General features: G+C 47.5%; 2 protein-coding genes and 1 non-coding gene across 3 annotated transcripts; all 3 read left to right on the top strand.

Moving 5' to 3' along the window:
- The first annotated feature begins 4389 nt into the window (after positions 1-4389).
- On the top strand, positions 4390-6267 carry LOC125530530 (uncharacterized). The gene is made up of 2 exons (XM_048694913.2): positions 4390-5667; positions 5772-6267. The coding sequence occupies exons 1-2, from the start codon at positions 5265-5267 to the stop codon at positions 6083-6085; spliced, it is 717 nt and encodes a 238-aa protein (XP_048550870.2). The 5' UTR covers positions 4390-5264; the 3' UTR covers positions 6086-6267.
- Positions 6268-7299: 1032 nt separating this feature from the next.
- LOC125530531 (exocyst complex component EXO70A3-like) lies at positions 7300-9279 on the top strand. The gene is made up of 2 exons (XM_048694915.2): positions 7300-8064; positions 8215-9279. Exons 1-2 carry the CDS (start codon positions 7468-7470, stop codon positions 8761-8763), a joined length of 1146 nt encoding a protein of 381 aa, XP_048550872.2. The 5' UTR covers positions 7300-7467; the 3' UTR covers positions 8764-9279.
- A 651-nt stretch (positions 9280-9930) lies between these two features.
- On the top strand, positions 9931-10127 carry LOC125530532 (U2 spliceosomal RNA). Its single transcript, XR_007292959.2, has one exon. It is a non-coding gene; the product is annotated as a U2 spliceosomal RNA (small nuclear RNA).
- Positions 10128-11396: the final 1269 nt, after the last annotated feature.

Raw genomic sequence — 11396 nt, 5'->3', positions numbered from 1 at the left:
ACCTTCTTCGTGGTCATGTAAATCCCATAAACGAGCTTCTGATAGTGCGGATATCTCTGCTTTGATGGAGTCAGAACTTCAGAAATATAATAAACTGGGCACTGAACTTTATAGGCTTTTCCCTCTTCTTCCCGCTCGACCATAAGTACTGTACTGACGACTTGTCCAGTGGCTGCTATATAAAGCAGTAAAGGCTCTTTGCTGATCGGGGCAGCAAGCACCGGCTGGGTGGAAAGCAGGGCTTTTAGCTCTGCAAATGCTGCATCAGCTTCAGGAGTCCACCCGAACTTATCTGATTTTTTCATCAGTCGGTAAAGAGGCAGTGCCTTTTCACCGAGGCGATAAATGAATCGACTTAGGGCGGCCAAGCAACTAGTAAGCTTCTGGACATCATGCACACGCACAGGGCGTTTCATTCGGAGTATAGCACCCACTTTCTCTGGGTTAGCATCGATCCCTCGTTCGGAAACGAGGAAACCGAGTAATTTTCTGCCTGGAACTCCAAACGTGCACTTTGATGGATTAAGCTTGATATCATACCTTCTGAGATTGGCAAAGGTTTCAGCAAGGTCAGTCAGTAGGTCGGAACCTTTACGTGACTTGACCACAATGTCATCCATGTATGCTTCCACATTCCGATTGATCTGAGTGAGCAGGCACTTCTGAATCATCTGCATGAATATGGCTCCAGCATTTTTCAAACCGAATGGTATAGTGACATAACAGAAGCACCCAAATGGGGTGATGAAAGTTGTTTTTATCTCGTCGGGTCCGTACAGACGGATCTGGTGGTACCCGGAGTAGGCGTCCAAAAAGGACAAACGCTCGCACCCTGCAGTCGAGTCGACTATCTGGTCGATGCGAGGGAGATGAAAGTGATCTTTCGGGCAGGCCCGATTGATATGCTTGAAGTCAATGCACATGCGAAGTGAGTCGTCCTTCTTTGGGACCATGAAAACATTAGCTAACCACTCGGAGTGGTAAATCTCACGGATAAACTTAGCTGCCAAAAGTTGAGCCACCTCTTCACCGGTTGTCTTGCTCTTCTGTATGGCAGACCATCGAAGATGTTATTTGAGTGGTTTCACTTTTGGGTCGACTCACAAATGATGCTCGGCCAATCCCTTGGGAACACCTGGCATGTCCGAAGGTTTCCATGCGAAGATGTCCCGGTTCTCACGGAGGAACTGGATGAGCGTTTCTTCTTATTTGGAGTCGAGTGTTGTTGAAATGTGAGTCGGAGCAACATTGGGATCTATCGGGTGAATGTGAATCGACTTTGTTTCGCCAGACGACTGGAATGCTGAATCCGTGGCGGGCTTCTTGGCTCGCAACAAATCACTTGGATCTGCATTTTTCTGATATTCTTGCAATTCTACTACAGCCATCTGTGCATCGGCGATCTTTGAGCCCTTCTGGAAGCACTCTTCTGCCTTCTTCCGATTACCAGTGATAGTGATCACCCCTTTGGGACCAGGCATCTTCAATTTGAGGTACACGTAACATGGTCGAGCCATAAAACGTGCATAAGCTGGCCTGCCCAGAATAGCATAATAGGCACTCTGAAAATCCACAACTTCAAATGTCAACTTTTCTCTACGGTAATTCTTGGAATCACCGAAAACCACGTCGAGAACAATTTGGCCGAGTGATGCAGCCTTCTTGCCTGAAATGACCCCATGAAAACTCATGTTACTATCACTGAGTCTGGACATTGGAATGCCCATTCCTTTCAATGTCTCTGCATACAGTATATTTAGGCCACTGCCACCATCCATCAGAACCTTTGTCAGTCGGGTGCCCTCGACTACTGGGTCGACCACCAACGCTTGCCTCCTAGGGGTGGCTATGTGCGCTGGGTGGTCGGACTGGTCGAATGTAATGGCAGTCTGGGACCACTTCAAATAACTGGGTGTCACCGGAGCGACCATGTTCACTTCTCTGTTGATGACTTTCAATCGATTTTTACTCTCAACGTCAGCGAAAATCATCAAGGTGGAATTCACGTGGGGATAACCATCATCATCCGCTTCTTCATCCTCAACCTTGTCTGCTTCCTTCTCCTTTTCCTTGGGTTGTTTCTCTCGGAACTGTTGGATTAGGAGTCGACACCGTCGAGTGGTATGCTTCGGGTAAATGAAATTACTCTCTTCATCTTTTTTAGTGTGGATGTGACATGGCAAATCCAGCACATCATTTCCATCTTGATCTTTTACTTTCTTGGGGTTCCACGGCCCCTTGGGCTTCCCCTTGAACTTTCCTTGAGTCACAGCTAAGGCTTCACCAGGGACGGCTGGCTCGGCCTTGCGCTTTTGTTTCCGACTGGAGTTACCTCCTCCGGCTTCATGGGCGACTGTTTTGTGCTTGCCACTCCGGAGTCGGTCTTCTTCTTCACCGTTGGCGTACTTGGTGGCAATTTCCATCATCCGAGTCAGAGTCATATCTCCTGTTCGACCAAACTTCATATTCAATTCCCGATACTTGACACCTTCTTTAAAGGCACAAATCGCCTGGTGATCAGACACATTCTCCACCGTGTGATGCAATGTGATCCATCTCTGGATATAATCCCTCAAAGACTCATTCGGTTTCTGCACGCAACACTGTAATTCGGTCAGCCCTGCCGGCCGTTTGCAAGTCCCTTCGAACGTTCTGACAAATACTCGGGCAAGATCTTCCCAAGTATAAATACTGCTTGGCGCTAACTGATTCAGCCATGCTGTAGCTAAGCCCTCCAGCATCAGAGGAAGGTGTTTCATGGCCACTTCATAATTGCCGCCATCAATCTGGACAGCCACTCGGTAGTCTTCAAGCCAAGTATCAGGCTTGGACTCACCAGTGAACTTACTGACTCCAGTCGCCAACCTGAAGTTGGGAGGAATCACTGCAGCTCTGATGGCTCTGCTGAAGCACTCCAGACCTGAGACATGCATCCTGCTGCTGGTTGGTACATCTCTGTCACGACCCTCTCGGAGAGCTCTGTTTCTGTCGACCAAGCCCTGAACGAGAATAGATCTCGCATCAAAGCCCGGCTCCCTGGGGTCGACTGGAACCCCTCGCCCCATACTGTGAGGGTGTTTGTCATCATGTTGCCGCGGCACGTACGACACACTCCTTGGGGGAGGTGTGGGCACTCGACGACGATCATCGCGATCGACTCGGTGATCATACTGCTCACGATTTCTATACTGATCTCGTCGGTCTCCACGTCCCTCATGCCTTGGGGGCGATCTTGGCATGTGAGCCGACTAAACTGTGTCTGCAACCACGGACCTGCTATGGATCTTATTCCGTGACTGAGATATTGTTGTATTCTGCTCTCCTACTGCACGGAGCAAAGCTCGGATCTGCACCAGACCTCGACCAGCTTCTGATTGGGAAGATTGGATCGACTCCGCTATCCGGGCTGCAGCTGCGAGATTCTGGATCGGAGTTCGGTATACCTGAGTCGGAGGCGGAAAGAGTTGATGTCGACTGGATTCAGGAGCACGCTGTCGAGCACGCTCGTCAAGTGCGCACTGGAGATTCTCCAGTCAAGTGCGCTCAGCCAAGTTGGCCAGGAGCGCCTCCTCCAAGGCCTGGGCCTTAGGGGTTTCTCCAACGATAGGAGTGTGAAGAGCATCCATGTTCCGGCGGCGAAGTTCTTCTCTCCACTGCGAGGAGAGGGGTTCGGGGCGGTACTCTTCATGAACGCGCGACAGATCGCTGTTCCCATCGCCTCCGTCTTCACGGGTGAAGCCAGGAGGACTGCGTGGTCCATTGACCATCAAAACTTCTGTCGCGGGGTCGCTGCTATCGCACTCGGATGCAGTCTCTACGGAGCCAGTCGACAGATTGAACAAGTCGTAGAGGGTTTCGTCGGCCTCGATTGCCGCGACTTGAGGGGTGGCCGACTGACGAGCCACCGCGTGCTTCACCCACCGCTGAAGCCTGGACCGACCGGAACATTTACTCCGGCGGGCCGCAAGGAGGGGGGAAACCATAGGAGCCGATCGATATTGGGTCGACGGCTGGCGCAGGAGGATGCCGCGGACGCACGCGCGAAAGTGCGTCGCCCCGCGGACGAGGAGTGCGTCGACGTCGAGTGGAGCCTCCTGAAGCCAAGCGGAGTCGTCGGCGACAAACACAAGCGCGCCGAGACGGATCTCGCGGCCCTCAGCCAAACCTCCGCCTGAAACCATGATGAAGGGGATCGGAATAATTGCAACTTCTCCAAAAAGTCGCTAAGACACCTGCCCCATGGTGGGCGCCAACTGTCGTGGTTCTAAGCCTGACAGTAGAATGTGGGGTAGGAATGTAGAGGCAAGATCCTAGCTGTGGAGGAGTTATACACGCGAGTTTTACGAGTTCAGGCCCTTCTCGGAGGAAGTAACAGCCCAACGTCTCGGAGCCCGGAGGCGGTTGACTGGATATATGCGTGTGAGTTACAAGGGGTGCGAACCCTTGTCCCGGAGGAGGGGTGGCTTATATAGAGTGCGCCAGGACCCTAGCCAGCCCACGTTACAAAGGGTTCAATGTACATTAAGGCAGAGCGTTACTGGTAACGCTAGTAATAAAGAGATATAAATGATCTTTAAGGTTACAGAGTGAATGACCGACCGTTGTCATCCTGAGTGACGTTAAGCCTTCTACACTCCGAGTGGTTTCTTGTATCGTCGAGTGGTTGTTCGCATAGTCGAGTGTCTTCTATACTGTCGAGTGGAACATAGCTTCACGGTCGAGTGGATGATGATTTTGCTTCGACCGCTTCTGGTTCCTTTAGAGATGTTCTTGGGGAGGGTATCTTGAACAGATCCATGACCCTACCCTAGGTACATAGCTTCATCAGACCATACTACACCGTGACTCCATGGAAAAGCAAAAGCAAGCAAATTTCTACAAGTTCATGCATGCAACTGCAGAGTCACGAGACAAGGGATAAAGATAGTAGCCTATAGCTCCTTTATCAATTTTCTTTTGAAACTTATGAGGGTCTAACAATATTGAAGAAGTAAGGAGCACGGGTAGGTACAGAGTCAAACATATGCACCGTTTCTGCATGAAGAAGGCCACATGGTATGCATGAGTCAACCGCAGATCATTCTAGTTACTTGTTGCATTTCAAAATTTCCTACTACAAAATAGACAGAAAAACAATAATCTCGCTGAGTCTTCGTTTGACTGAACATTGGTGCTGCACTCTGTCCTATTTATACCTGCTCTAGCTACGTAATTAAACAGATGAGCAGAGGTAGGGACTAGCTAGCACCTATCGCGCGATCAGCATGAACTTAGTACCACCAATCAAGCCACAACAACACTTCCAGTGCCGATCATCACACGCGGCCGCGGCTCTCCATCTGCTACTTCTTGCTGTCGCACTGGCGATGGCGAGCGGCACCGCGAGGGCACACGCCGTCCACGCGCCGTGCTGCAACCTGCTCCAGGGGGTGAACCTGGTGCCGTGCCTGGGGATGGCGACGTCCGGCGGCGGCGCCGTGAACATAAGTGCCGCCTGCTGCTCGTCGCTGAACCAGGCGCTCGACGCCGGCCGCCGCTGCCTGTACTCGCTGCCGCTGGCCAACGGCGTGCTCGCCGGCCTCATCGCCACCCTCATCCCCACGCTCCCCATGGTGCTGCCGCTGCCCGGGTGCTACCTCTACGCGCCTCCTCTGGCGACCTGCCAAGGTGACCATTCGCACAAAGCTTTTCTTGCGTCCGGCCGGGCATGGACTCGTGATCGACCAGCACAGACGCCGAGTAGTTGCTGAAATTTATGTTTCTTGCTTCAGTGACGTTGCTGCAGACGGATTATGATGCGCCGCCGGCGTCGCCATCTGTGACTGCGAGCGTGGGGGATGCTGGTAGTGGCGCGGTGGATCCGCCGCCACCACCAACCGCGGTAATGCCGCCGTGGAAGAATGCTAGTGCGGCTGGGACGAAGGATGGTGGGACGACGGACAGGAGCGCCGGCAATGGATCTAGGGAGGCTAGGGAGGAGCAGAGCGTTAGAAGGAGCGACGCGTGCCGGCGGCCCGGCGTTGGTGAGGGTAGGATGTACATGCTGATCTTTGCGGTGGTCATGGCTGTATTTTTGTTCGATTAAGTTGACTGTCCATGGTTTCATAGGATTAATGATAGATTAATCTGAATGACTTGAGCAATGCAGAACACCACATGTAAAATTTGGTGGAAACATATGACCCTACAGGCCCTACACACAAAAGCAAACTAATTTGCACAATTCCCTACAAATGTTTTATGACCCGGATATCAAGGGAACATCCGATTTTTAGGCCTTGGCAAATCAAACGTTATTTATGACAAATTATGTTTGCCGAGGATGGCAAGTTTAGTTCACAAGCATACAAATTCGCCTCAATTTTTTTTTTGGTCAGGAAATTGTCTTGCTTGCAAAGTAATTTTGCCATTTTTGGCCCAATATAAATTGCCATGAAAAACGCTCGATTTGCCATGAGTAAAAATCTAACGTTAGATTTTTAGCCTTTCCTATGTTTTATTTTATGCTAAACAAAAGAAGAAGAAAATAGCATGTAGGACGAAGCAAAAATGAAATAAATAGTGTATGTAGACACTTGGGATGTTACTTACTTTACCAATTGCCACCTCTTCGATGAACCATACGATCTGGATCCAACGGCCCGGATTAGACCCCTCCCATCACTAGACCTTCCCGTATGCATTTCCACAAGCATAGCCACATACTGCCAACACCGAACCATTACATGCCTGCAGCAAAACCATTACCAATTAGAATTTCCATTCAGTCTATTTATTTTACGCGTCGCCATCCAGGCATCCACCATGTCCCGGTCAGCTTCTATCGTTGGCCTCTTGATATGAATTAAAGTACACAGGTTTTTCCCTCCAAGGGAAAAAAATCTCAGCCTGTCACGTCCAGGGGTCAGTGTACACCTTGTCCTTGTGGTTTACAGTAACCCACTAACATCATACTCCCTCCGTTTCTAAATATTTGTCTTTCTAGACATTTTAAATGACTACTACATACGGATGTATGTAGACATATTTTAAAGTGGAGATTCACTCATTTTGTTCCGTATGTGGTCACTTATTGAAATGCCTAGAAAGACAAGTATTTAGGAACAGAGGGAATATAATTGCACCTTGACAGCTGTTTTGCGCTACCAATCAAATCACTGACGCGCTTCCCCGCGACGCGGCAAAGTTTTCTTTTTTTTTCTTTCTGAAGAACCTGCCTTTTCGTTAAGAAGAAAGAAAAATGGTCAGTTAATAAGGAAAAACGACACACACACACATCAGCCCAAAGGCTGTGTACCAAACGAGCCGGCGACCTCGCTACCCAAGCGAGCAGAGTCGAAAACAAAGCGCCAAAGATAGGGAGCAGTTTCTGCAATAACGCAGTCAAGAAGAAGCTTACAGAGCTCAGCAGCTACTTGCTGTTGCAAAACCTCAGCCCTAGCAGAATCACTGAGTTGGAACTTGGAAATGGCGTTTCCAAGGAGCCCTGATTCCAGTATGAGCAGCTGTGCTTCTACTTTGACGCTGAGCAGCTGCCCCAGCTCCTACATCTCCATAGGCAGCAGCAACCCAAGCTCATTTACGGCCACGGCAATAGTCCCCACCGAGACAGGGCTAGTAGCTCCAGCCGGACATCAGGATCCTCCGGAATCAGCAGCGAAGTTCCCTAAGCAAGAAATCAATGGCTGGGAGCATCCATACCTCTGTTCACCATCCAAGCAACTCAAGAACGTAAGTACTTCCATCAAGGAGATCAGTCGCTGGGCAAGATCTTCGCCGGGAGTAAAGGTGAACTCAAATATCCGGCTCTTGGAGTCCGTACTTTCTTTGATACAAGTGGTAACTTCGACAGCACCACACCCAGATCACATCGTCGACATGATACGGGTCCATGATGCGCTTGCTAACCTGTTGCTTGTCCTGCCCAAGAACATCTTCCCTTTCCTGGTGCAAAATTTCGCTCAGATTGTAGATGAATTAAGCCCAAAGGGAGGTGCATCTTTATCAGCAAGGTTTGAGAAGACACTGCATGATTTGCGAAGAAGCATAAGGAGTGGTCTTCAGGTACTCAATGTCAAGATCTTTGATTATACATCTGAAGTAGTCCCACAAGGTGGTGGTATCCATGAGATCACCAAATATTTGTTGAAATATATCGTGTCACTGCTGGACAATGGCAGATCTCTCAAACTCATACTTGTCGGCGATGAACAGGATCAGGATGGCATGGTTGAAATGGAGACGCTGCAAGATGCTGTTGCTACCTTGATCTGTCACTTGGAAATCATGCTTGAGAAAGAATCTCATCGATATAAAGATGCAGGGTTGAAACAAATGTTCATGGTGAATAACGTGAGCTTTGTGTTGCATCAAGTAGAAGGCTCAGAGATAAAGTATCTTCTAGGAGAGGATTGGGTTCTGAAGCACCGAGACCAACTGAAGGACCACATCTCACGGTTCATCAACATTTCTTGGGAATCCGTCATGTATTGCTTCCATGCAAAGACCAACAAAATCCAAATCTTTTCTAGCCTACCAACACTGCAGATATTTAACATGGAATTTGAGAAAACTTACTGGACTCAGAAGACATGGAAAGTTGAAAATCCTCTGCTCCGGTCCAATATGCGTAAATCAGTATCAGAGAAGCTTGTCCAGGCTTACAGTACATACCTTGAGAATCTCAAAAACAAAGCTCCAAAGCTTATGAAGTACACCCCTGAAGATCTTGAAGAACTGCTGTCAGATCTGTTTGAAGGATAATGGGCATAGCTAAAAAGAGGATAAAGCACAGATGCATGTGACAATGCTTGTCAACAAATCTGAAGGATAAATGGCCCCTTGAGCTAGGAGGAAGATCCGATTCAGATGCATGCTTCCAAAGCTTGCGTACTGAATATGGAACTGTAACTGATATATCCTTGATATGTTAAGATTGAACTGAACCTGAGGTTCTAGAAGTTGTGTGGTTGCTGCAGTGTGAACTATGTATAAATTTTGCAAGTAAACAACTAACACACACTCCCTCTGTCTCAAAATATAAGACGTTTTCTTGACACTGTCATAGTCTGACTTAAAAAAAACGTCTTGCATTTTGAGACAGAGGGAGTACTGTTTTCCGCACCAAGAAAAACAACTCTCGAACCAACTAATGGAGCGTGGCATGCCGCCGCGCACTATCCGCTAGTAGTTGGTTATAAAGAGTTGCATTTCTGCAGGGTATAGTACTGTTGTAATATTCAGCAGATGTTGTGTTGACGGGGGCAGCACTTTAATTTCTTCCCAGTTGATGGCTACAAGGCATTCATCCGCGCAGAGTGGTTCGGTTTGGATCAAGGAAGAGAAAGAAAGTATCGCAGAATGTGTGGCTACTAATATTGTTCTGACTAAGAATAAATTCAGGAAGTGGCTGGCACACTGAACTGACAGGAACAATGGAAAGACTTCTCTGGGAGCAATGCTAATTGGGGTAGTTTAGATTTCGTTTCAATAGCTTTCACAGGTTCATCGAGTCCTTGAAGTTAAATCCCTGAACACCCAAATGACAAAAACTTGCTTTTATTATATTGCTATATTTAAATAAACTAATTTAGGAAACGTTGTTAACCAGATATGAATTATTGGATGAGTTGCAGGAGCCAGCAATAGTTAATTAACTATTAACTCGTTTACTAGTACTTGACAACTAATTATGTACTACCCTGATCAGGCCATGACTGAGTTAAGCCACATAATTGCTGGCCTGTTGAGGCATCTGGGCTACTATTCTTTAGTTGGGCCAAGAAGTCCAAAACGGAAGCAATGGTAGGGAAACGCACAGGCAGGTTTCTAATGACTCACTGTTAACTTGTTTAGTCCCACCTCGCCCGCGGAAGCAGCGCAGTCGGCCAACAGAGCTATAAGAGGAGGCGGAGGGCAGGGTTCTAAAGCATACCTTTCTCGGCCTTTTGGCTAAGATCAAGTGTAGTATCTGTTTTTATCAGTTTAATATCTGATATGTGGGCCATGTGCCTATAACGATATTAAATTTATTTTTTATGAGGGAGGGTCCACCACACTAGCTTGCTAGTGGGGCCCTCGTGTGTTGCCTGGGCGTTGCACTGTTGTCCAGGCCAGACGCACCCCAACCAATACAAACTAAACAATTTTATATTTGTTTGGACTCAGCTGAAAGCAATTTTGTGTTGCTAGCTGCATCATAAAGCAGGTTATCCATAATATATATATATGTGTGTGTGTGTGTATATATATAGGTAAAACAGTGTCTAATATAGCTTGCCACAGAATTAGTTAAGGGTTGCTAAACTTTTAATGGTTTAAAAGTTATCAAAAAATATGAAATAAATATGAGAGCATCTCTCTAATGTAATAAGATGATCCAACAGAGGGATTGTCAAAATATGCATCTATGTGTCCTCGGCAAAAATAATAAGCATTTCAGCTCACTACGACATAAATATATACTGAACTATTTGTTTTTTTGTCCAGGACACATACAGTCGTATTTTTTTAATCCCTCCGTTGGATCATGTTATATTATAGGTGTGTTGGTTCAGTATTTTTTTCAGAATTTTTGAGAACTTTTGCACCGTTGAAACCCTTAACTAGTTCTGTGGCAAGCACTTGTAGAAAATCCTACTCCTATATATAATCAAGCAGGAGATTTAATAGGATGATTCAACTTTATTTTCACTTGGAAGCATTATCAAAATGGATTTGCCTATGAACGTGTGAGATTGCTTTCCTTCTAAACAGAACCTATCTATCAAGTTTTATGTGCTGGTAGAGTTGATCTTCTGAATATTTGCAGGTGACGGCTTTCTGTGCTATTCAGTTCAGTGGAATAGCGCTCCACCCCTATGTCAAGAATGCATATGAATCAAATAGATTTATTTGTACTCACCTGAAATCAGTTTCTTGTTGCTAGGTGCGTCATCAAGCAGAAGACAAGGCTGGTTCAACTTGTTATCACTTGGGAAGCATTATCTAGGTTAGATTTGCCTATGAGCGTGTCAGATTGTCTTACTTCTGAGTAGAACCTGTCTCTCGTTTTCTAACAGAAGGAACCTATCTATCAATATTTGAGTGCTGCTACAGTTGATCTTCTGAATATTTGCAGGTGATGGGTTTGTACTATTCATTTCAACAGAATAGCACTGCATCCCTATGTTCCTGACACCCCAACAGCCAGGCACCCCAAATCCTCCTCGTACGTCTGGGCGGATGGCCAGTCAATGACTGGTCACAAAAAAGTGACCCAGACGGGCGTCTCAAATGGGTCTCAAACGCCCGGACTGACCGGCACCCCTCATATCCAGTCCAAATCGAGGGCGGATATAAGGGCGCTTGGGCGCGTCCGCCACGTCGGACCCGGTCCACGCTGGTCCACCTGACCC

Source organism: Triticum urartu, chromosome 7A, assembly GCF_056163025.1.
Source record: "Triticum urartu cultivar PI428250 chromosome 7A, HENAU_Tu73, whole genome shotgun sequence".
NCBI lineage: Eukaryota > Viridiplantae > Streptophyta > Magnoliopsida > Poales > Poaceae > Triticum > Triticum urartu.
Note: the sequence above shows the minus strand (reverse complement) of the source record. Positions and strands in the feature narration are given on the sequence as shown.

Bases quoted from the DNA above. Each gene is read 5' to 3' on its own strand.
- LOC125530531 (XM_048694915.2), top strand. From the start codon at position 7,468: ATGGCGTTTCCAAGGAGCCCTGATTCCAGTATGAGCAGCTGTGCTTCT. The intron at 8,065-8,214 runs GTACTCAATGTC...GGCGATGAACAG, and splicing joins GCATAAGGAGTGGTCTTCAG to GATCAGGATGGCATGGTTGA.
- LOC125530530 (XM_048694913.2), top strand. From the start codon at position 5,265: ATGAACTTAGTACCACCAATCAAGCCACAACAACACTTCCAGTGCCGA. The intron at 5,668-5,771 runs GTGACCATTCGC...TTCTTGCTTCAG, and splicing joins TCCTCTGGCGACCTGCCAAG to TGACGTTGCTGCAGACGGAT.